Source organism: Pelodiscus sinensis, chromosome 8, assembly GCF_052426305.1.
Source record: "Pelodiscus sinensis isolate ZL-2025 chromosome 8, ASM5242630v1, whole genome shotgun sequence".
In the NCBI taxonomy this organism is placed as follows: domain Eukaryota; kingdom Metazoa; phylum Chordata; order Testudines; family Trionychidae; genus Pelodiscus; species Pelodiscus sinensis.
The window spans coordinates 4,845,438-4,869,047 of NC_143059.1; the positions used below are offsets into that span (position 1 = coordinate 4,845,438).

General features: G+C 54.7%; 1 protein-coding gene across 4 annotated transcripts in view; it reads left to right on the forward strand.

The window, feature by feature from the left end:
- Window positions 1-17,960, forward strand: part of WDFY4 (WDFY family member 4) — a 187,578-nt gene extending 169,618 nt beyond the window's left edge. For all 4 annotated transcript variants that reach the window (XM_075934641.2, XM_075934642.2, XM_089780037.1 and 1 more), the window contains 6 exons: window positions 1,689-1,847; window positions 7,497-7,676; window positions 9,814-9,996; window positions 11,562-11,649; window positions 16,268-16,379; window positions 17,135-17,960. In XM_075934641.2, coding sequence (XP_075790756.2) covers window positions 1,689-1,847; window positions 7,497-7,676; window positions 9,814-9,996; window positions 11,562-11,649; window positions 16,268-16,379; window positions 17,135-17,201 — 789 coding nt within the window. In that variant the 3' untranslated portion in view covers window positions 17,202-17,960. The remainder of the gene's footprint in view (window positions 1-1,688; window positions 1,848-7,496; window positions 7,677-9,813; window positions 9,997-11,561; window positions 11,650-16,267; window positions 16,380-17,134) is intronic.
- The last annotated feature ends 5,650 nt before the right edge of the window (window positions 17,961-23,610 follow it).

Here is a 23,610-nt window from a genome sequence, read left to right on the forward strand (position 1 = left end):
GTCGCGGGGCTGCTGGCAGGCTGGAGCACAGCTGCAGAGGAGAGAGCAGCGTTGTCTCTGAAAAGGCAGGCTGGCCGGCGGTTAAGGTGCAACTCAGGGGCTTAGGGGACCAGCTGTCAGACACCCAAAGGAGCAGAAACCTGTCCTGTTCCTACTGGAAGCTCCGTGTGTTCTAAGCCGTTGGCTTTGCCAAAGTCCACCCAGGAGAGCCACGGGTGGGCACAGAACCCAGGGATCTTTGCATCCAACACTTGAGCGGTTCCTCTACCTACGAGGAAGTAGTAGGTTGTTCTCCTCTCTGTTGTAGGTGCCTCTCCGCCGCCCCCCCTCGCCCATCGCTGTAGAATCTATCATGTATTTATCCTCATAACCTGCCTGTGGGCAGGGAGCTGCTCTTAACCCCATTGTACAAGTGAGGGGCGAGGCACAGAGCGGCTAACTGAAAAAATCACACAGGGAGCCTCTTGCGAAGCAGAGAATGGGATGTGTTTTTTGGGGATCGTCCCAGGTACATCTATACCGCACGCTTGTTTCGGAATATGCTCTTCCGGAAGAAATACTCCGAAGTAGCGTATTTCGAAATAGCATGTCGACACTACAGGGAAACCTGGAAATGTGTCCGAGGCAGCTCCCCTAATGTGGACACGCTACCTCAATTAGAGCGCCAGGAGGCACTGGGAAGGAATTACTCTGAATGGCCGGGGGGAGGAGCTATTTCGAAATAGCAGCCGTGGCGCGTCCGCACTCCTGCTGCTCCGAAATCGCTGTTTCGGAGGAGGCGTTATTCCTCGTGGAGCGAGGTTTGCAAACACCGAACTAAGCCACCCGCTATTTTGAAATGATTTCGAAATAACGGGCTCCCTGTGTAGACGCTCGCATGGTTATTCCGAAATCATGCTGCTGTGTGGAGACGTACCTGTAGGCTACGTCTACACTGCAGGCTTTTAGCGCAAGTACTTGTGCAAGAACACGCGTGCAGTGTGGACACTCTGCACGCGTGTTCTTGCACAAGTAAATTTACTATACAGCGTCGGAAAACAGGGCTTCTTGCACAAGAGTTATTCCTCTCCCCACAAGGAATAAGCCCTCTTGCACAAGAGCTCTTCCACAAGAAGGCAGTGTGGACAGGCAATGGGTTTCTTGCACAAGAAACCCCGATGGCTAAAATGGCCATCGGAGCTTTCTTGTGCAAGAGCATGTCCACACTGCTATGGGCGCACTTGTGCAAAAGCACATCTCTTGTGCAAAAACGCATGGCAGTGTGGATGCGCTCTTGTGCAAGAACTCTTGCGCAAAACTGTTTTTGTGCAAGAAGCCTGCAGTGTAGACGTAGCCTGAGCGTCCTAACTGCTGGCTCATCCCACCAATCCAGCCAGGTGGATCCGCTCCCGCACATGGCCCTGCTGTTCCACACACACAGGCTGCGAGGGCAGAGCGGAGAGGAAAATTCCCTCTTTCCTTCGACTTTCCTGTGAGTTGAGGAAGTCCCCCATCCTGTAGGACTGGGCCCTTTCTTTGCACTGACCCTCCCCTTCCTTTGGTTCTCTCCAATGGGTAGGAGGACCAGTCCTTTCCCAGCCTTGATGGGAGGAGGAGAGCTTGGGTCACGGGCCCTCACCCTGCTGTAAAAATTGAAAGGCTGTTCTCCTGGCCCCCAAAACGACTGCCCGTGTTTCTACCCTCTGCAGAACGCAGTGACGCTCGAGTGCATGGCAGACTGGGGCAAGTGCCTCTGTGCAGCGTGCCCCACGCCAACAACCGTCATTACCTCCGGAACGAGCGCCGTCGTGTGTGTCTGGGAGCTTTCGCTGGCCAAGGACCAGGTGCAGTGCCTCAGCTTGAGACAGGTACGGACCACGGCTCACCTGCCGGGCCAGCTTCCTAAGCGCAGGTCTGAGCCGAGCGGGGCCGGGGCTTAGAGGAAAACCCTTCCTCTACCAGGGTGGCAGAGAAAGATGGTAGAGATGGCATGATACTGCATAGCAACCTGCCACCAGGCCCGCCGGTGGAGAAGGGGGGCAAAGGGGCTAATTGCACCAGGGCCCAGCATTTCAAAGGGGCCCAGAGCTTCTGCAGCATCCAGAAATCAAGCCCCCTTTGAATTAGAGCTGAAGTACCATGCCAGGAGCTGCACGCGGCTCTGAGTGCTGCAGGGCCCCGCCCCTCCTGCCCAAGGTCCCGCCCCTTCTGTGGCACAGAACCAGACCCCCTCCACACTTTGTTCCCAAACCTGCGGTGGCTGCCACCCGCTCAGGACCTGACAATCACAAATGGACCTGGAGGATGTAGCCCAGAGCTAGTGAGGAATTTTTTTGGCGAAACACTTGCAATGTGAATTGCTGGTTTTTCAGGACCAAGCCTTTGGGGGGTTTGTAACAGAAACACGGCGTTTTCCACAAAACTCTTTTCCGGACGGTTTCTCAGGGGCTGAGTAGCGATGCTCTGCCATGTTGTAATTTTGTGTCTCATGGCTTGGCTGCGAGCGGTTCTGGGCAGGGGCTCGGGGCATGATGCGGAGCAGGGATTTGAACCTGGCTGTGTGTCAGCCATGGGAGAGCCCTACCCGCTGGCTGTTCTGGAGGACATGGGCGTCGCGCTGGTTCTTTCACCGAGAAGGTTTCAGGTTCGATACAAAACACTCAGCTACTTGCGGGAAGCAGAATTCTTGTTTGCTCGGCTGCCCGATCTGAACCCCAGATGACATCTGCTGTGCTGGCCTGTAGCAGACGCCTTTTTCTCACTCACGTGGCTTACTAGGCCATCAACTCTTGGACATCCGAAGTACACCGTCCCTCTCCTACCCAACTCCATCCGGCTCGTTATGTATTGCTCAGCGGGTTCCCACGTTCTTTCTTCTGGCTGGGCCAGGAGGCAGGAGACCCAACCGTTGTGAGAAGGGCCTTGCTAACGAGATTCCCAACTCAGGATTTCGGACCAAGAAGGTTCGGATAAGTAACCAGATTTGAGGATGCTTTACCTCGCCTGAATTTGGAGCCTGGGTGGGGTTCGTGTGTCACTCCCATCAGGTGGAGGAAAGGCCCAAATGACACAGTCTGGATCCCGATCTAAACTGCCTTTCTCTCTAGTTTGCGGCTGGGGTAACTCCATTGTAATCAGTGGATTTATACCCCCATAAAAGTGGAGATACGCCATCGGGATTGAGGCCTGACACGGTGATGTTCTGGGCTGCTTTTAGGAGGACACTTTTGATGTTCATCAGGGATCGACAGCAACCTGCTGCCTCTTGCTCTCAAGCCAAATGAGAGAACTCGCCTCTGTTACCCTCAGGTGAAAGAAGGAGAAGCATTTGTGGGGTGTGGGAACCATGAAGGTATTCATGCCGTAGAAAAATGCTCTGTCCATTGTGCCTGCAGAACAGACTTAGGGGAAAACTCATGATTTTCCAGGTCCAGGAGAAAAGCCTATTTGAGTAGCAGAGCGCCCACAGCTAGGTATTGAGTTTCTATTGGTGGTGCACGTTCGCACATACTTAGGTGCATGTAAAAAAATATTCCTCACATGGATGGAAAAAAATCCACACATGGATGGACAGAGGGAACACAGCTCCTGACATGAGATTTTAATGCTTCCTGCTTCTGAGGAGTTCCAATATACTATCAGAAGACCTTGTCTCCAAAACTTTTTAGCCCATCTGCTTTCTCTCAGAACCAAGGACACCGAGAAATGGAAGAACAGCACTAGGGTGAAATCTAAGCAATACGGTTTGGAAATCAAGCCCAGTTTGGAGATTTGGGCAAAGGTTCGGGTTTGCCAGTCCTATTAGCGGTCCACAACCTACGGCAGAGTGTCAAGGCGCTGCTGTTGCAAACCAATTACGCCGTAATTAAATGATCTTGCCCATATTCCACAAGGTACCGGCATGAGATCGTGCACGGCCAAACCCTGCTTGCATTTCCTTTCTCTTTCTGCGAGCAGAAGGCATTAGTCATGGAGACGTGAAGCTGAACTATGCCCTGACTTGTCTCCAAGTGATTTACAAGCGATTGTTTCCTGCGGGTTGTTTATTCTGCTGAACAAAACGATGGTCTTGCCATCCCCGAACCTCGCTTAAGCTGATGTGCGAGGAAGCTCGTGCAACTCACTTAGCAGCCATCTCAAGGGACTAAGGCTTTCTTCTTAGAACGGGGGTAAAAGTCCAGGTAGAGCATATTCCCTTCTCAGCCGGCTGCCTCCTGAAGTTTGTGTGGCCTTGGTGGTGCACCCTGAGAGCCACAGTAGCCACCAGGGCAATTTTACATGCCTCAGAAAGGGTGACCCGCACTCAGAACCCTTCTAGCAGGTGCTGGTCTGTTCCTGACTGGCCAGTGTATGGAGGGGGGGGGTTACGGCCCTGGATTGACCCAGCCCTGTTTATGGTGACCACTGACTCCTGCCACCGGCACCCAAATCCCGCGATCGTGGCCAGAGAGCCGCATTCCCTGGCTCTGTGTGAACGGGCGAGCCCTAGGAGGGTGGCTTCCCTTGCGCTGTCGCTCTGCTGCCCGGCCTGCAAGTGGAAGAAACTAATGACAAAGATCCCAAACCTGGATAAGAGCTCAGCGGCTTGGTGTGAATGGGCCGATGCCTACCTCAGAAAGGCGCGCACTGCCGGCCCCACAGCCTGACCTCCTCATAGGCCCCGGTCAGTAGACCTGGGCCAGCGAGGGTTGCACCAGTGGCCTTGTATATCCAGGGGAGCCAACAGCCCGCACGGGTAAGGGTGCTCCCAGAAGGGGTGTGGCCTCTGGCAGAAGGGCGGGGCCTCTGACAGTAGAGGCGGGGCCAGGGCAACCAGTCCTCAGCACCGCCCCCCCAGCTGTTAGAGTTCCACAGGACACGCACGGGGCTCTGGCAGTCATTTAAAGAGCCCGGGATTCGGTGGCCAGAGCTCCTTTGAATTGCCAAGCCCTAGGGAAGGTGTCCCTCTTGCCGGGCCCGAGTGTATCTGCGTGGACAAAGCCAGACTCTCCGCCTCACATGGCTGCTCTGATTCACGCATGGAGACCCTGTCCCTCTCTGCAGCCCGCTGAATATTTAATGTAATTAGCGATACGCAGCGCCAATGGACCCAGCTCGTCAATTGAACCTGCGACCTTAGGGGCCAAAGCCATGAGCTAAAAGCCACCAGACTTCACTCCCCCATCAGTGGCTCAGAACCTCTGGGTGCCATACCCATAGCAGAAGAGGCCTGACAGCAGATCAGTAGCGTGTTGTCAGGATGCTTACCTGGGTCCCCCATGTCCCAGGTGAGTGCTTGCACCGGTGGACTATTCCTCACTGAAGCGTGTCTCACGCTCTTGAATTCCATCCGAGACCCTCAGAAACTTTCTCCACCACATTCTGGTCCAGACCAACCCGTTTCCTGCCCGAAGTTTGGTTTCGATGAACAAGCAGCTTCCGACACGTTAAAAAGATCCCTTTGTGTGTGAACCACGCAGACTCCAGGGGAAACTGGTCCGCAGCCCCTGTGTTCCGGCTAGTGCGGGGAGAACCCCCACTGGGTGCACCCTTAAATCGCTCGCAGGTTGGCCCGAAGTTCCAAACTTGCCCCAATTTGCCCCACAGCCCGGAACCCCCCCAAAGCTCAAATTGGGCAGCAGGACTCGGATGAAAACTTTGCGCAGCTTGGCTGAAATCCTCTTTTGTACTGTTATCTTTGACTCCTAGCCCATATTTTGATAAGGTCCAAAATTAGATCTAAGCCTGTATCTCAGGCCCATTTCAAGCCTGCGACCGAGCGTGTCCACCAGAGGCATTCTGGTTTAAATGCTGTTATCCTGACAACCTTGGCAAACAGCAGAAGCCAAGACCGTGTGCTAGACCAAAGGCAACTGAGACCCACACAGGGAGAGCCACCTGGGAATTCACCTCTCAAGTTAGAATCAGCGTTAATGAATGGTGAACACCACGCCAGAGTTTTGACTACAAAACAGTTGTTACAAGGAGGAGGGAGAAAAATGATACTCCTTAACCCCTGAGGACAAGACAGGAAGCAATGAGCTTAAATTGCAGCAAGGGAGGTTTAGGTTGGACATTAGAAAAAACTTCCTGCCTGTCAGGGTGGTTAAACACTGGAATAAATTGCCCAGGGAGGTTGTGGAATCTCCAGCACTGGAGATACATAAAATCAGGTTGGACAGACATCAGTCAGGGGTGACCTAGATGGTGCTTGGTCCAGCCATGGGTGCAGGAGACCGGATAGGTATGTCTATACTGCAGAGTTTTTCTGGAAAAATGACTGTTTTTCCGGAAAAACTATACTTATGTCCACACTGCTATTGCGTTCTTTCGACAGACAGTCGAAAGAACGGAGGTTTTTTTCTGACAGCAGTCAACTTCTTTCTACGAGAAAGAAGCCTTTTCGAAACCGAAGAGGGAGTTTTTTCGAAAGAGGCCACCAGGAAAAAGCACAGGTGCTCTGGGGACCACTCCGTCCACAGTAATCACCACTGAAATGTGAGCTAGCATCCAATCAGTGTGGACGCTGTCTTTTGAAAAAGCCCATCGCTTTTTCGTTGCTCTTTTGCTGTGTAGATGCGCTCTTTTGAAAGACGTCTTTCTGGAAGATCTCTTCCGGAAAAGCTTCTTCCGAGAGAAGCCGGCAGTCTAGACATAGCCAACTAGATAACCTCTCGGGCCTCCTTCCACTCCTGTGATTCTACAATTCATACAACTGAAAATCAGGCCCAGGAATTTTAAAGAAAGCAAGTAGAGCCAGATTTTCCATCGTTCAATGCCTTGTGTCCTCGTGTACATCACTGCAAGTTGGGTGTAAAACCAAATCCACCCATCATGTCCATCACATGCCACGAATGTATTTGTTTCTATCTATAATACATTGTCTAAAATTAAGGTTTTTTTTTTAATGAAAGACCTACATTTTGGGGCTAAACTTAACTGGCCGTGTCTCTCGTGGTTGTATGCTTACAAAACGGGGGTAGACAGCAAGTAATGTTGAACAGGAAGGTTCTCAGAAAAGGTTGTTTTTTTAATGAAGCAAAACTTCGGTATTTGAAAAAAATATTGAGATCGTCTGTATCGGGTAGGATAATAAGGAGAAATGTCTCAAAAATCTCATTGAAAGGGGTTTTTTAACTGATACATTTTAAAAAACGCTGAACAGTTTTAACTTCGACGCATGATTCTCACCTTCGTAATGCCCGAAAGGCAAAGGTAAGAGACATTTTACATTGGTAGCCAGGGTTGAAAATGTACAAGGGTGATTTATACAAGGCAGTGTGGTCAAGTGGCTATGTCTCAGGTGTAACGACAAGGAGATCTGGGGTCCGTTGCCACCTCTGAATCACTGGAGAAGCTTGGGTAACCTTTCTGGGCCTCAGTTTCCCCATTTGTAAGTTAAGGACCGGGGAGCTCTGTTGTAGGCTCTGATATTGTGGACCAGATCACATGTCCTTGCTAAGCTAATCCCAGCGGGAATGCAGATCCCTAGTAACCCAGCTGCTTGGCTGTGCTTGTGGGTTGTGTTGTACCCCTAGGCTTTGTACGGACACACTCAGGATGTGACCTGCCTGGCTGCATCCGTGACCTACAGCATCATTGTGAGCGGCTCCATGGACAGAACCTGCATCGTATGGGACCTAAACCAGCTGACGCACGTCACCTGTCTCTCGGCCCACGGGGCCGGTCTCTCTGCTGTGGCCATCAACGAGTCAACGGTAAGAACGTCATTTATCATCCTTCCCCTGATGCAACCAGAAACCCGTCCTGGCCCTGTTCGGGCGGCAGTTCCCCACGTAAAAACATCATCGATTGATTGTCCCTTTCGCGGAGGCTGCTGATCGTACTCTTTCGGACGCGAAGGGAGCACTAAAAGGAACAACACAGACGAGTAGCTAAGCAGCTGCAGCCGCACGGGGCTGGATAGTAAAATGAAACGTCTTGATATGTGAGCTGGATTGAGAAGCCCAGCAGCCGCGTCCCTGGCCTCCTGCCTTTGGCTCGCCTGTGACCCCTGTGGCTTCCAGTCATTTCTCCTGATCCACGTCTGGCGAGCTGAGACTAAGTTAGACCCACGTTCTCATCCACAGTCTGGATAGGCCTGAATCCGCCGTCTCAGACGTGCTGTTGTTTTCCTGTCCCGCCAATTCCCCTCTAGAAGAGGCTGGTAGGAACAGACAGAAATCATCCATTTAGCCCAGGGTCCTGTTCTCCGACAGCAGCCAATGCCACGTGCTCCAAAGGGAATGAACGGAACAGGGCAATCAAGTGATCTGTCCCCTGCCATCCAGTCTCAGCATATGGCAATTGGAGATTTAGGGTCATCCGAGCATGGGGTTGCATTCTTGACCTGCTTGGCTAAAAGCCATCCACAGGCCTGTCCACCGTGCTAAAAAGCCAACATGATTCTGGGCTGCATTAACAGGGGTGTGGTGAGCAAGACAGGAGAAGTCATTCTTCCGCTCTACTCTGCGCTGGCTAGGCCTCAGTTGGAGTATTGTGTCCAGTTCTGGGCACCGCATTTCAAGACAGATGTGGAGAAATTGGAGAAGGTCCAAAAAAGAGGAACAAAAATGATTACAGATCTAGAAAACATGAGGGCTGTGTCTAGACTGGCAAGTTTTTCTGCAAAATCAAATGATTTTGCGGAAAAACTTGCCAGCTGTCTACACTGGCCGCTTGAATTCCCGCAAGAACACTGACGAACTCATGTAAAATCGTCAGTGTCCTTGCGGAAATACTGTGCTGTTTCCATTCGGGCAAAAGCCGGGCCAGTGTAAACAGCACAGTACTGTTTTGCGCAAAAAAGCCCCGATCGCAAAAATGGCGATCGGGGCTTTTTTGCGCAAAACCGCGTCTAGATTGGCCACGGACGCTTTTCCGCAAAAAGTGCTTTTGCGGAAAAGCATCCTGCCAATCTTAAAAGCATTTCCGGAAAATCATGCCAGTGTAGACATAGCCGAGCTGAGAGAGAAGACTGAAAGAATCGGGCTTGTTTAGTTTGGAAAAGAGAAGACTGAAAGGGGACAGGATAGCAGCTTTCAAGTATCTAAAAAGGTGTTATAAAGGGGAGTGAGAAAAATTGTTCTCCTTAGCCTCTGAGGACAGGACAAGAAGCAATGGGCTTAAACTGCAGCAAGGAAGGTTGAGGTTGGACATTAGGAAAAAGTTCCTAACTGTCAGGGTGGTCAAACACTGGAATAAATTGCCCAGGGAGGTTGTGGAATCCCCATCCCTGGAGATATTTAAGAGCAGGTTAGACAGACACCTGTCAGGGGTGACCTAGCTGGTGCTTGGTCCTGCTGTGAGGGCAGGGGACTGGACTTGATGCCCTCTCGAGGTTCCTTCCAGTTCTAGTGCTCTGTGATTCTTTTTTGAGGCCAGTTGTGCTTGCAGCTTTCACAACATCCCCTAGCAGTGAGTTCCACAGGTTGACCGTGCACTGTGTGAGGAACTACTTCCTTTTGTTTGTTTTAAACCTGCTACCTCACACTTCCCTATTCCCTATACTATACTACTCATGATTTTATAGCAGTAGTGTCGGTCATCTTCTCCTTTGCTCTTCTCTTTTTCAAGCTGAAGAGTTGCAGTTTTCTCTCTCTCTCCTAGTGGGGTTTTCATTCCTATCAACACCCCTACCTGCCATCTGTCCTCAGCAACACGACTGCTTGCATGTCATTAGGAAAATCCTCTGGCTTGCACCGAATGGCAGGGTCTCAGCTCGCTTGTGCGTGAATCCCCCCAGATCTCTGCTTCCTAGGCAGGCCGTTCCAACGCCCACGTTTCCATGTTCCGTGGATCTCCACAAAAGAGAGCAGGCGGGATCCTGAAATAATGCAGGGTGGTGTGTTCTAGGGTGACATTGCTTCTTGTGCGGGACCCTGTTTACATTTGTGGACCGTCAACGGCCAGCCACTGGCCCGGATTGACCCCACCTGCGGCTTGGAGGGAGCCATCGTTTGCTGCTGCTTCGCGGAAGGAATGCAGTGGGACCTGCGTGGCGTCGTCATCACGGGGGGCACAGACGGGATGGTGAGGGTAGGTGGCGTGGCTCTGCTAACTCTGTGGGTAAGAGGCAGGATTTCCCATTTCGAATGCGGCAGGGGCTCTCCTTGGCTCCGTATCTCCCCCTCGACACATTACAAATGCAACAGGGATTGTGTAACCCAGAGCGGACGGGGTGGAATTTGTGCAGCTGGTGCGGGGAACAACGAATTGAGACAGACACAAAACTCATGTCATTTGGTTTGAAATATTCTTCAGCAATTTTCAGTACAAATTATTTTTTGTCCCCCCAAAACTGGAAAATTGTGGGTTTGACCGAAAACAAAAAAGGCTGACCCAAAGTGAAAGAACGAGGAGGAGTCCTGGGGCGCCAGCAGACTGAAGGATGAAACAGTTCCTTCATCAAAAAAGCCAGGGGTGTTGGGGAAAAAAAGTTCCAGTCCATTGTTTTCCACCTGCTCTAGAAGGCTGTGTCTAAACTACATGGCTCTGTCGATGGAGCCATGTAGATTAGGCTGATCGGCAAAGGGAAATGAAGCCACGATTTAAATAATCGCGGCTTCATTTACATTTAAATGGCTGCCGCGCTGAGCCGACAAACAGCTGATCAGCTGTTTGTCGGCTCAGCGTGCTAGTTTGGATGCTCCGGGGCCAACCTGAAAGCCCTTTATCGACCTCCCTGTTATGCCTTGTAGGATGAGGTTTACTGGGGAGGTCGATAAAGGGCTTTCACGTCGGCAGGGGAGCGTCCAGACTAGCGCGCTGAGCGGACAAACAGCTGATCGGCAGAGCGGGGCAGCCATTTAAATTTAAATGAAGCTGCGATTATTTAAATCGCGGCTTCATTTCCCTTTGCCGAACAAACAAATCCCCATGGCTCCGTCGACGGATCCATGTAGTCTAGACGTACCCGACCAGGGGAAGGTTTGGGAGCAACATCCTTCCAGAGACGTCTTGTCCTTCCGAGGATTTGTGTGAAAAATGCTGTTCAGGCTGGTTAGGGGCAAAGACAAACATAACGCTGCGTCTCAGAAGTGAGTGTGTCCAAAGGGGAGGACACGCCGTCGGAGACAAGGAAATCGCTCTCAGCCTACTTGCGGGCTGCTGGTGGAACTTTAACATGGGAAGTACCATTCTAAACCCAAGAACATCCCCGTCTAGCTCTCCCGCACATGCTTGGCAGTTGAACAGGGACAGCGTAGTCCCAACCTCTGATCCGGCCCTTGCACCATTGCCCTGACTCTGTGCCCTACGCTTACCAGCGCCGGCGATCGACTTCGAGGACGCAGATAACGTCGCTGAAGTTGGCGTCCTCACCGTGGCCCCTTGCGTGCTGTAAAATCAACAGGGGCTGCTCTCCCATCGACGGCGGGTTCTCTTCTCGTCTTGGTGGAGTACCGAAATCGATGGGAGAGCGCTCGGAGATGGATTTGTCACATCTGTGCAGACATGATAAGTCGACTGCCAGTGGATAGATGGCTGCCATGTGACTCCACCTTGTTGTGCAGACAAAGCCAGATACCCCTTGAGGCTCAGAATTGATGTCTGTCTTGCTTACACCACCCCAGTTTCTAATCCCGCCTTTCTTACCCACACAGGTATGGAAGACAGACTATGCCAAAGGCTCAGGCCAGGATATTGGTTCAAGGTCACCAAAAGCTGCAAGAGAAGACCTGGATGACCAAGGTACAGCTTTACAGCCCAAAGCCGAAAGGCTGGTGGGTCGTTCCCCTGCAAGCGGCTACGGCTAGGATAGGGGGGTGAGAGTCAGAGAAACTGAGGAACCCTCCTTCCCCATCCCCCACCAGACCTTGCTAGAGCACAGCCCGGATCCCACCTGGTGAAGGTCCTGATGTTTCCAGCCTGTGTGACATCCCGGCTCTGGCAGGGTCAAATGTTGCAATCGCTGCTCCAAACCAAGGGAGACGGGCTCGGTAGAAGCATCTGGAGCCTCACTTGGCACCGGGGCGGGACCTTTTACCCGTGGCCAGCAGTGAGTGAAGAGCAGAGTTGGAGCCAGATCCAAACTGTCCCAGTGTCAGCAGGTGTGCGGGTTGCCAGCTGCTACAGACACAAGGAAGGTCTCTCCCGCCGTATGGGGAGCACGTGCCTTGGCTTGAAACCCAGCTCCTGGGCTGGATTGAGTTCATCTTGATAACTGCCGTGGGAGCCGTGGGGCAGGGTAGCCGCTCTCGCGGCCACCAGAGGCACATGACAGCCATGCCACGGTCATCGGCCTCCGGGCTTTCCCGGTGCCTTCACCCCACCCATCGTCCCATCCGCTCCATCTCTGGGCCTGTCCCGAATCTCAAGGTGTCTCTCTGGACTGCTGCAGTTGAGGGCAGAGCGTTCTGGGCGAATACAGGAACGGCCAGACCTGGTGAGACCAAAGGTCCATCTAGCCCAGTGTCCTGTCTCTAATAGTGGCTAATGCCAGGAGCCCCAGAGGGAGTGAACACAACAGGGAATCATCACGTGATCCCTTCCCAGCCCCTCACAAACAGACCCCATCCCTAACCCATCCCTGCCCATCCTGGCTAATAGCCATTGATGGACCCATTTTTGAACCCTGTTATAGTCTTGGCCTTCGCAACATCCTTTGTCAAGGAGTTCCGCGGGTGAACTGTGCGTCATGCGGGGAAATACTTCTTTTTGTTAGTTTTAAACCCACTGCCTGTTAATTTCACTTGGTGACCCCAAGTTCTTGTGTGACGCGGTGTAAATAGCACTTCCTTATTGACCGTACAGTCCCATCCCTGGCTCCGGAGTTCCTCCCAAGCGGAGGTCCACGCCGGCCCTAGCCAAGAACGCCCTCGCAGGGGAGGTCACAGGGTCGAATTCAGATCCACAGGGGGACTGTGAGTCTCCTATTCAGCACGCCTTTCCGACGGGAGCAGGAGAGAGGGGTCTGCCAGTTTCTCTGTCCCTACGGGCTCCCATTCCCAAACCCTTCTCCTGAGCCAGAGAGAGCCAGATGCTGGACAGCTGATGAGTGCGACTCCCATGCCAGGGCTGCTTGTGGGGGGCACGGCAGGATTCAGCCCCCCTCCCTCGTGGATCATGTCTGGATTTCACCTCATGTTCCTAAAGCTCAGGCTTTGGGGGGTTCTGCTAGCCAGGTGCCAGGAAGGGGGCGTCCTCCCCGTTTATGCCCCTCCCGTGATACGTCACGGGGGGCGACGGACACTGGGTGGGGCAGGGCAGGGCTCGGAGGAGGCACGAAACATTTTCTCTCGGGGGGCGTGGCTGGCAGGTTCCCACTCACAGGGTCTAATTGATCCCCATCGAGGGGGCAGCGGGGAATTCTCCCCCTGGTCAGATTGGCAGGAACCTTGTGGGGGTTTTGCAGTGCGTGGGGGCACCAGGATTATTGGGGGATACCCACGGCTCAGACTCCAGCCTTTCCCCTCCCTGGCAGCAGTCAGCCCCTCCTGCTGTCGCCCCGGTCTCCTCCCACTCCGATGCCCCCTGCGGCTGTCCCTGTCCCGGAGACCGGTCTGCGCGCTGCTCCCGACCCCCTGGCGCACCGCCACGCACGGATCAGAATGCAGCACCAGCGGGCGGGCCCAGGGATCAAGCTGGTGGCGGTGCCGGCCGGGAACCCGGGAGACCTGGTTCCTTTAGCAAGGCTTGGGCAGAGTCAGTGCCGCACTGCCTCTCCGCCGGCGACCTCGCGTCCTGAACCGCCCGGAGATGCTCAGTCCCCAGGCAGGATCAGGCCCCGGCTACGCGAGCTCTAGCTTAGCAGCTCAATACACGTCATGTGCTTAATAAGCCGCAGAAGGGCCGAAGGGCTCGGGGCACCACGGAGCCTCTTGCCGTGACATCGGCCCTGCCGGCTGTGAGAAAGCGCCCTGGCCTGAGGCCGGGAAGGAGCCAGGCCACACGTGGCACCTGGCTGGAGGGACCGGCTTAGGGATGTCTTTGCCACCCACAATGAAGCAGGAGGCTTTTCAAGGCCAGCGGAGGCCAGCAGGGGGCCCCTGGAGCACAGGTTTATTTTCCATCTCCCCCCCCCCCGCCCCGCCTCCACTGGGTTCTGCGGAGCGGCTGGTGAAGCTATTAGCAGTGGAGCTGTGAGCTGGCGGCTGAGGATGCCTTGAAAGCTACCGCGCTGCCTGGCGTGGGAATAAAAGCAATCAGAGGCAAACAGCCCTGATCTGACAGGTACCGCAGCCAATGGCCTGCTAGGGCTGGTATTTTCCCAGGGCATTTTAACCTGTGTGTGAGGGGGAGAGAGAACATCAGCACGGCCACACTGGGTCAAACCAAAGGTCCATCTAGCCCAGTGTCCTGTCTGCCCACAGCAGCCAATGCCAGGTACCCCAGGGGGCATGAACAGAACAGGGAATCCTCACGTGATCCCTCCCCTGTCACTCATTCCCAGACAAACAGGGACTAGGGACACTATTCCTACCCATCCTACCCATACAGCCATTGCTGTATCTAACCTCCATGAACTTATCTAGCTCTTTTTTGAACCCTTTAAAGTCCTGGTCTTCACCACATCCTCTGGCAAGGAGTTCCACAGGTTAACGGTGCGCTGTGTGAAGAAAAACTTCCTTTTGTTTGTTTTAAACCTGCTGCCTATTCATATTCATTTCATTTGGTGACCTAGTTCTTATTTACTTGTTCCCATAACATAAGGAAAAGTTTTCTCCACACCTGTCATGATTGTATAGACCTCTAGCATCTCTCCCCCCCCCCTCATGTCCTAAGAGGAGACTCCCATTAAAAATAATTTAAGAAGGGATAGAGAAGAAGACAGAGAATTTCTTATTGCCTCTATATAAATCGATGGTACACCCACAGCTTGAATACTGTGTACAAATGTGGTTGCTCATCCAAAAAAGATATCTTGGCATTGGAAAAGTTCAGAAAAGGGCAACAGAAATGATGCGGGTTTGGAATGGCTGCCATATGAAGAGAGATTAAAAAGACCGAGACTTTTCATCTTAGAAAAGAGTAACTTACGTGGGGAGATGATGAGGTCTATCAAATTGTGACTGGTGCGGGGAAAGAGAATAAAGAAAAGTTATTTACTTGTTCCCATAACGTAAGAACTTGGGGGTCACCAAATGAAATTGATAGGTAGCTGATTTAAGGAAGTCTTTCTTCACGCAACACACAGGCTACCTGTGGAACTCCTTGCCAGAGGATGTTGGGAAGGCCAGGACTTTAACAGGGTTCAGAAAAGAACCAGATCAATTCATGGAGGTTAGGTCCATCCATGGCTGTTAGCCAGGCTGGGCAGGGATGGTGTCGCTAGACTTTGTTTTCCAGAAACTGAGAATGGGTGACAGGGGAGGGATCACTGGATGATTCCCTGTTTTGTTCTTTCCCTCTGGGGCACCTGGCATTAGCCACTGTGGGCAGACAGTCTGCCCACAGTGGCTAATGGATCTTTGGTCTGACCTAGTCTGACCATTCTTGTGATGAGGTGAGATACTCCCAGAGGATCCCACAGGCAAACCACACACCCGGCTGCGGAGGAAGAAGAAACCTCCTCCCATCCCTGAGATTCCTGCCCATCCGACCATCATTTAAACCCGTCCCTGAGTACGTGAGCAAGGCCCCCCCAGCCAGGCATCTCGAAAGAGGAGCTGTTGAACACGCGCACACGCTTTCACGCATTCATTTTCTCACCCGTGCATCCACCTGTGGCAGTGGCGTTAATTATTAGCCCGGCGTGAAGTTAAATTACAGCAAGGAGACACTCCCGAAAATTCCTCAAGGGGCTTCCTGATGATTTGAGGTGGCCTGCTATTCCCACTTCTCAGTCTACCCAATTACAAGGAATCGAATTAATCCGCAAGGTGGCCCTTCAGAAGACGGAAGTAACAATGACGGAGTTGCGTCGTTGGGGGGGGTGTGTCTATGTGTGTGGACGCACATTTAATTATTGGTTCTGTAATGAGCAGATTTCGATAAGTTGATGATACCGAGGCTTTATGTAATTTCTTTTTAGTAGGCAATTACAGGCTGCATTATATCCTGGCAGCAAGGTATTCTGGGGCATCTTATTAAGCACAGAGCCAGTAAACACTGATGAACAATTTTGCTGAACTAGGCATGCAATTTAGAAAGCAATAATGCACAAATCCAATTTAGCGCACAATTGGTACAGCCGCACGTCAGCACATGTAACTATCATAGCTGCAAATTAAATTGGGACGGGCCTATTCCGCAACAGCGCCGGCCAAGATTAAATATATTTGTCCTCAACTTCACAACTTGCTGACCGTAAATAATCCCCGCCACGAGCCAACGGGGTCTAAATAGTTATTCTGAACTCGCGTTGCAGGTAACGAGTTGGGGCAGCAGCTGCTGCTCTGCCGGGAGCTGAACCTCGGCCTCGCCTTGACTGGGAAACCGGCTAAGAACAATCCCGCAGTGACGGCTCTTGCGGTAGCCAGGTAGGGTCACGCCCATTGCCGCGTGTCTTCTGTCCAGCAGGGGGCGACGTCGTATCCCCGTGATTCCAGGCGCTTGATCTGAGCTGCAGCTGATTTTTATTGTGTGTGAAAATACCCGAGTAAAATCCATCTGTCCTAAAAAGAGGCAGAAGCAGGGTGAAACCGCGGTCCCGATCCAGGGCTCGGGGCCACTGGAGCCGTCTTCAGGGAGATGTGACCAGACGTGCTCCATAAAGATGCTGTGCTTTTAGTCTCCGAAATGAAGAAGTTCTTGGATTGGGGTCAGGTTTCAGGGAACATCGGTGGCCTCACTACCGATCTTCCATCATTTCAAGCGTTCAGCCCCATCTCCTGCCCTCTAATGTCACTGTGCGCGGGGCCACGGCCGCCGGGCTCCTCTCCAGAAGTGGCAGCACTTCAGTGACTCTGTAGAGACTTGGGGAACCCGAGGAGGGGGGGATCTGTGCCCTGAACTTCTCAGCCTTTGGAGGTTTAGAGAGGTCAGGGGAGAAAGCCGCTACAGTCCCTCATTGGAGAACTCTGATGCTAGAATTGCCGGGCAAACCCCACGTGTTGGGAGTGGTGCGTGGTTGCACGGGAGCTGAATGAATCTTGATCTCGCCGGCCAACCCAAACCTTGGATACAAACCCCGCTGAACTCTGGGAAACGGTCTCTGAAACCAGCTGCCGCTTCTGGGAGCTTGGGCCTGGCTCTAGCTGACTTGAGCGATCTCTTTCTTCTTTTCTCTCCCAAGAAATTCTTCCAGGCTCCTGGTTGGCGACGAGAGGGGCCGGATCTACAGCTGGGCCGTGGAAGGGTAGGAAGAAACAAGGAACTCTGTCCCCGGCCCTGCCTGGTGTCTGTGGATGGAAAGAAAATTGCCCTGCAGTGTCTACAAGAGTCGGAAGGCGGAGTGGACTGCACGGGTAGGGGGTGACCACGTGGAGGGGGAGACAAGCCCCCCAGGTCCTCCCCCATCCGGCCAAGCCCCTTCCCTTCTAGCCCACCGGAGCTCAGCCTCGCACCCTTCTGGCTGTTGCTAGCCCCTGTCCAGCCCCCGCCAATGTGATCGCTGGCACTTTACCCGGCCCCAGGGTAGCGTCCCAGCCTGGAATAGCGCGGCACCAACCTTCCTCCGCTCTTGCCTTTGACACCCGCCACCCGTGGTGCAGTGAAACAAATCGGAAAAGGCTGTAGGGTCAGTTTGGGAGCAGATGAAGCATCTGGCATCCTCTGCCACAGCTCTTAAGAGTAATCAGGTACGAGAGTCCAGATCCTCCTTACTGAAATCGCCCGTGAGAATCCCTGCCCCGGTGCACTGCAGCGCGTGTGCTCTATCGGCCACCTCTCCCTGGCGAGACCAGGTCTCCCATCCTGCTGCCGGGGAAAGCAACGGGAATTGTACCCCGCTGCAATGGGACCCGCTCCGGAGTCGGGGCCGCTGTACAGAACGCAGCAGGTGACTGCGGTTGACGTGTGTTTAAAACTGATCCTCCTCGGCCCCTGCATTTGAACGGCACGTGAACTGCCCCTGTACAAAGCGAGTTTTGCACTAAATAAAGTCCAGCTGTTTGTGCGCGCGTGTGTGTGTGTTAAACGTGGCTCCGGAGCCCTGCAGCTGGGATGCGGGATGCTCTTCACGCTGGAATGTCTCAGAGGGGGCATCGTGTGAGTCTGCCTCTGCTAAAACCACAGGGCGTCCGGTGGCACCTTTGAGCCTGGCAGATGTATTCGGGCATACGCTTGGGTGGGTAAAACCTCCCTCCTGACTCCAATGGCGTTAACACGGGAACCCAGCGGTGCGCTGCGAAACAGTCTTGCTTGTGGGTGGGTATTTGGGTTTCCAGGGGACAAGCTGATCCGGGTGCAATCAAGATGTTAGTGGTGCGTGGGGGTGTCAGTCCATATAGCAGGGGTGGGGGGACACGGCCCAGGAGTGGGGACACACGGCCCAGGGCCGGTTCCGCCTAGGGATGTAAGAGGCTATTCGACTAGCAAATGCTTATCGGGTAGTCGAGTAAGAACTTGACTAGTTGCTCCTCCTCTCCCCCGCCGCTTGCTCCCTGTCTGAGAGAGGCAGCAAAGGCGGGAGCACGAGTCAATGCTGGGGGAGGCATCTTAAAAGCCGGTTCCCCACCGTTTCCATGGGGGGCAGGGTTAGGCAGAGGGGAAACGGCACGAGCAGGGATTGAACCATCCTGCTGGAGCTGGTCCCGCTGATGCTCCTCTCCCTGTGGAATGTACATGAGTCGCCTGCGGCTCTTGTACATTTCCAGGGAAGAAGCACAGAGAGGAACCTGTTCCAGTGGCCGCTTTGGTCCAGCCCGGTGCGGGTTCCCGCTGCCTCTCTCCCTTTGAAATGTACAGACGCTGCAAACGGCACTTGTACATTTCAGAAGGAGACGCGCAACCGGATAACGACCGCCTCCTTATCGACTAATCGAGTAGTTGACGGAAAGTCCAAGCCCAAGGAGCCCCAGCTGTGCCGAGGGGCAGTCCTGCAGCGACAGGGCCAGGGCCAGGTGCACACAGCCCAAGGAGCGTTTCCCTGTGTTGAGCAGCAGACCTGCAGTGACCCGAGAGCCAAAGGGGACAGAGAAGCCACACAAGGAGCTGGAGGCTGGTAAAGCAGCACAGCCTGCAACTGGGTGTGGTGAGCAGCTGGGACCAGCAAAGTGGGGGGAGAGGCTCTGAGCCGGGAGACACCACCAGCCAAGAGGCCCTGCAGGCCAGACTCGGAGAGGGGTTGTAACTCCAACTGGGAGAGCGGTCTTGCCACCTACAGCCTGAGGCCGTGTGGTTGCTCCCAGAGCAAGCGTATCCAGCCTGCTGTCCCCCCACAGCACAGCCACGGCCTGAGACAGAGCCCTGGGACCTATAAGGAACAGACTGAACTTACACTCTGCAGACGGCTGTTTGTGATGTCCCCGTGCTGCAGAGCAGGACTGCGTGTTCTCATTGAACCTTTCTCGTTTCTCCTTATTCTTTTCTTTTTACTCAGTTGCTGTTTAATAAATTGTATTTGCTTTGAGCGGTATGAAATGATCAGTGGGCCAAGAAAGCCTGCAATGTGCAGAGAGCAGCCCGGAGTGGGGACACCCTGCCCCTGCCCTAAGTGACTACAAGGACGGGAATTCAGCCCCAGAAAACCTGGGCCCAGCCGTGGTGGGATTTCGAGGGCTCTGCTACTCAGGGCAGCCGTCAGAGTCAGGGAGGCCGTGGGGTAACGGAAGTGGGATTGAGGACTCAGACCCGTTCGCGGGTCCATTTCACCGGGGTGGTGTAGAAGCCAGGAACGTTCCCCACAATAGCGGGACCATTCCCCCCTTACAGGTGGTTGCTTTTATCTGCTCATTGGCTTGTTGTGAGGCCTCCGTGGTGCCAGTCTCTGTGGAACCCGCACACCTAGCGTGGGTCACCGTCCCGGGCAGTGGCACCGAGACCACAGCAACAGCTAAGAACAAGGGATCTCTGCAGCAGGGGCTGGGAGCCAGCTGGCTTTATAGCTTGGGCTATTGCGGCACCTCTGCTAAGCTCCGGAGGTCTGAGGTTCAAATCCGCCTGGGGATGGATCTATAAGCACAGAGGCCACGGCTTTGTAAACGCTGTCAGAGGGAAGCCGGATTGCAGGCCCCAGGGGGGTGGGGGCTCAGAGCGGAAGCAACGGCCCTGGCAGCAGGACCCATGGGGGCCGGTGGTTTCAGAGCCTTGTGCGAAACAAACACGGGGGTCAGCGTCTCACTCCCTGCAGAGCCAGGGCCTGCAGCTTCCAGCTGCTCCCAGGAGAGGAGCCATCCTGTGCTCCGCAGTGGGTGACAGGGTCACAGCCCTGTGCTGCTCCCCTCTCCCCCCAGGAGGGGCCTTTTGGTGTCAGCTGTGTGGGGCTGGCTCTGTAGCGTGTTCTCTACTCGTAGAGCTGAGCCACCATGTGCCACCCCCTCTATGTACAAACTCGGTGGGCAAGAGTGAGCCCGCCCTGGGGGGGCCTACAGGAGCTGAGCACAGACGCCTTGTCTCCAGCCCCGGGGAGCAGGCGCTGCTGCCTGTTGTTCTGCGTGGGAGCCATAATGCCTAGCGCCTAGCCCTTCCCTCCAGAGATCCCTGAGGGGGCTGGCTACAGGGCAGGGGGTCCCCCCAAGGCTGGCGCTGACATCCCCTGGAGGGAGGCAAAGGCATCTGCTGAAAATGGCCTAAGGCCTCAGTCGCCAGAGGCTGGGATTGTGGGTTTGAGTCCCCACAGCGCATCTAGACAGGGTGCCCGCCTTCCCCAGGGTGGTGGCATTATCCCCACACCAGATTACAGCTGGGGAAACTGAGGCACAGCTTGACGCCAGCTGACCTGGGGCAACTAGCAGGTTAGCAATAGAGCCAAGATCAGAGGGGGCAAACTACAGCCTGGGGGGCACATCTGGCCCATTCAACCCTTCAGTCTAGCCCCTGAGCTCTGGCCAGGGAGTGGGGTCAGTCAAGCTGGGTGGGCGGGCGAGAGACAGACAAGAAGGGGGAAGCTGGCCCCTCCCCTACAGTCCCCTGCCCTGCTGCCTCAGTTCCCCCAGCCTGGTTGCTGCACTGCCAGCCCCAGAAGCAGGGTGAGAGGGTGGGGATTCAAGGGGGGGTGGGGCACAGCGACTTGGCTGGGAGTCCCAAGGGGGCAGGGACTGGGGGGAGATTTTAGGGGGCAGTCAAGGGACGGGGCACAGAGGGGGTTGGACACAGGGCAGGGGGCGTGGGGAGCAGGAGTGGGTGGATGGGGGGGGGTGGGAGCAATGTCTAGCCCTGACATGGCCCTCAGGGCAAAGTTCCCCCCACACCCCACCCTAGCACCTAGTCTGGGCTCTGTGGACTATGCTCCCCCCCCCCCCCCCCCGCCAAGACCCAGCAGGGAGCTGAAGGGAGAGGCAGCAGCTGCAGTGCGGTGACCCTGCTGAGAGCCGGGTCAGCATGATGCGACCGTGGCTGGAAAGCGCCTCACGGCTGTAGCCCCCTCCAGCCCCTAGGCCCTGCCGCCGAGCGCCGTTCCCCACCCCGATGGGCGCCCAGGCGGAGCCGGGTCAAGCCCTGCCTCTGTTTAACGTCCCAGGCAGCACCCCAGTTCTCTCACGGCCTTTTGGGGCGCCACGAGACGCCCCAATACCGTCGCTGCTCTCTGCACCTGGGCGGGCTGCTGGGCCTGCCTTTGCTTTGGGGGGCCATTCACCCCTTCCTGTAAGCAGCACCAGAGCCCAGGTGCAGGGGCTGCTAGGCCCAAGGGAAATTTGATCCTCACACACGTCGGCTCCTGGCACTCACACAGACGCCAACTAACGGACGCAGAGCAAAGCCCCCATCCCCCTCCCCCGCCATCACATTGCTGCACGTTTCATTTCAGCAAAGCGGCCTACTGCTGGGTGGGGTAACCAATGGCCCCTTTTAATTTTTCCATCCTGTGCGGAATACATTTTATTGTGTGCACTGAGGTGTGTGCACCACCAGTAGACACACAGGTTGGCGGCTGAGGAAAGTTGTGGGCACGCTGCTGATCAGCTGGGTGGCAGTTGAATCCCTCCTGGGTGGCTGCCCATGCCCTCAGCTTACAGGGATCACTGGTGGTAACAGTGCTGTCTTGTGTAACCAAACGCCAGCCTTGGGGCAGACGGAGGGTGACGGCTGGGCCCCAGCAGGGCCGGGACTCCGTTGCGGTAGTCTGTCATAACTGTCCCTTTGGGACAATAGGACAAGAGCCAGAAGCATGCTCCAGAAGGCAGCCGTGTGTGTGTGTCAGAGGACAGGAAGTTGCGCTGGTGCTCTGGGTGCTGTGTGTGGACTGCAATAGCACGTAGGAGCCCAAAGAACATCAGAGCGGCCAGACCAAAGGCCCATCTAGCCCAGTGTCCTGTCTGCCGACAGTGGCCAGCGCCAGGTGCCCCAGAGGGAGTGAACAGAACAAGGAATCATCCAGTGACCCCCTCCCCTGTCCCCCATTCCCAGCTTCTGACAAACAGAGGAGAGGGACACCGCGTCTACCTATCCTGGCTAACAGCCATTGCTTGACCTACCCTCCATGAATTTATACAGTGCCTTTTTGAACCCTGTTAAAGGCCTGGTCTTCACCACATCCTCCGGCAAGGAGTTCCACAGGTTAACTGTGCGCTGTGTGAACAAAAACGTCTTTGCTTTTTTGTAAACCTGCTGCCTAGTCACCTGATTTGGTGACCCCCCCCAGTGCTTATGTGATGGGTTTGCTAGGACCTTTGACACATGGAGGCACTAACATAAGGCCCAGATCCTCAGTTTCCCATCTGTCCAATGGGCAGACTAGTTCTGCCGTCCCTCCAGGATGCTGGAAGAGTGGTGAGAGGCCCAGCTTCTACAGGAACCGGGGCAGCGTAAGTACCGTGCCTAGCAAGCTGGCCCGCCCTGCAAGCGACCTGTCAGGCAGCTTGTGCATCCCTATCCAGTTTGCAGCAGAAGCTCAGAGCTGGGCAAAATTCACCTGCAAAGCTGGCGGCCGGGCGGCCTGCTCTCTCCAGAGGAAGCGAGCCGGGCGCTTTGCCCAGCACAGGAAACCCACCGGCGTTCAGCAGTTCCTGCTGGCAGCGCGGCGCGGCCCGCCTCCCCTGCGTCCCACAAAGGGAGCAGGCGCTTTCCTAGCGATACGCACTTCCCGCTCCGCAGAGAACATGTTGTTTTTGTCGGGGCGCCAAGCTTTCCCTGGGGCGAGGCTCTCGTCGGCGAGCCAGGCTCTGGCGTGACGTTCTTGGCATCCTGCCGCACTTCAGGAGAGCAGACCTTTGTTAAGAGGGCGGGAGCGCAGTCCTCTTTCAGGGCCCTGCATTCCCGGCTTTTCCAGGGACCGCCACACAACATTTTTCCACCCTGTGTGGAATAAATTTTGTCACGTGCACTGAGGTGTGTGCACCACCAGCGGAAACACACGCTGCCGGCTGTGGGTGCGCTGCTAATCATCTGGACGACATTGGAATTTCTTTGTTAAGCAGGGGAGGGCGTGTTTTTCCAGGGCCTTGATTCCTGCCTTCTTCCAGGGAACGCTGTGTAGCTCAAAATCTTAATCGCTAGCCTAGGTGGTCCTGTAACAGGTGAGGGCAGCATGACCCCGCCCACAGACACGAGTTGTGTGAAGAGAATGTTTTTCCACAGGTCGGTCTCTGTGCATCTCCAAAAAAGAGCACAGATCCTAGGCATCTTAGAAACCAACGTACACAGCTGCTCCCTTGGAGACATGCCAAGGGT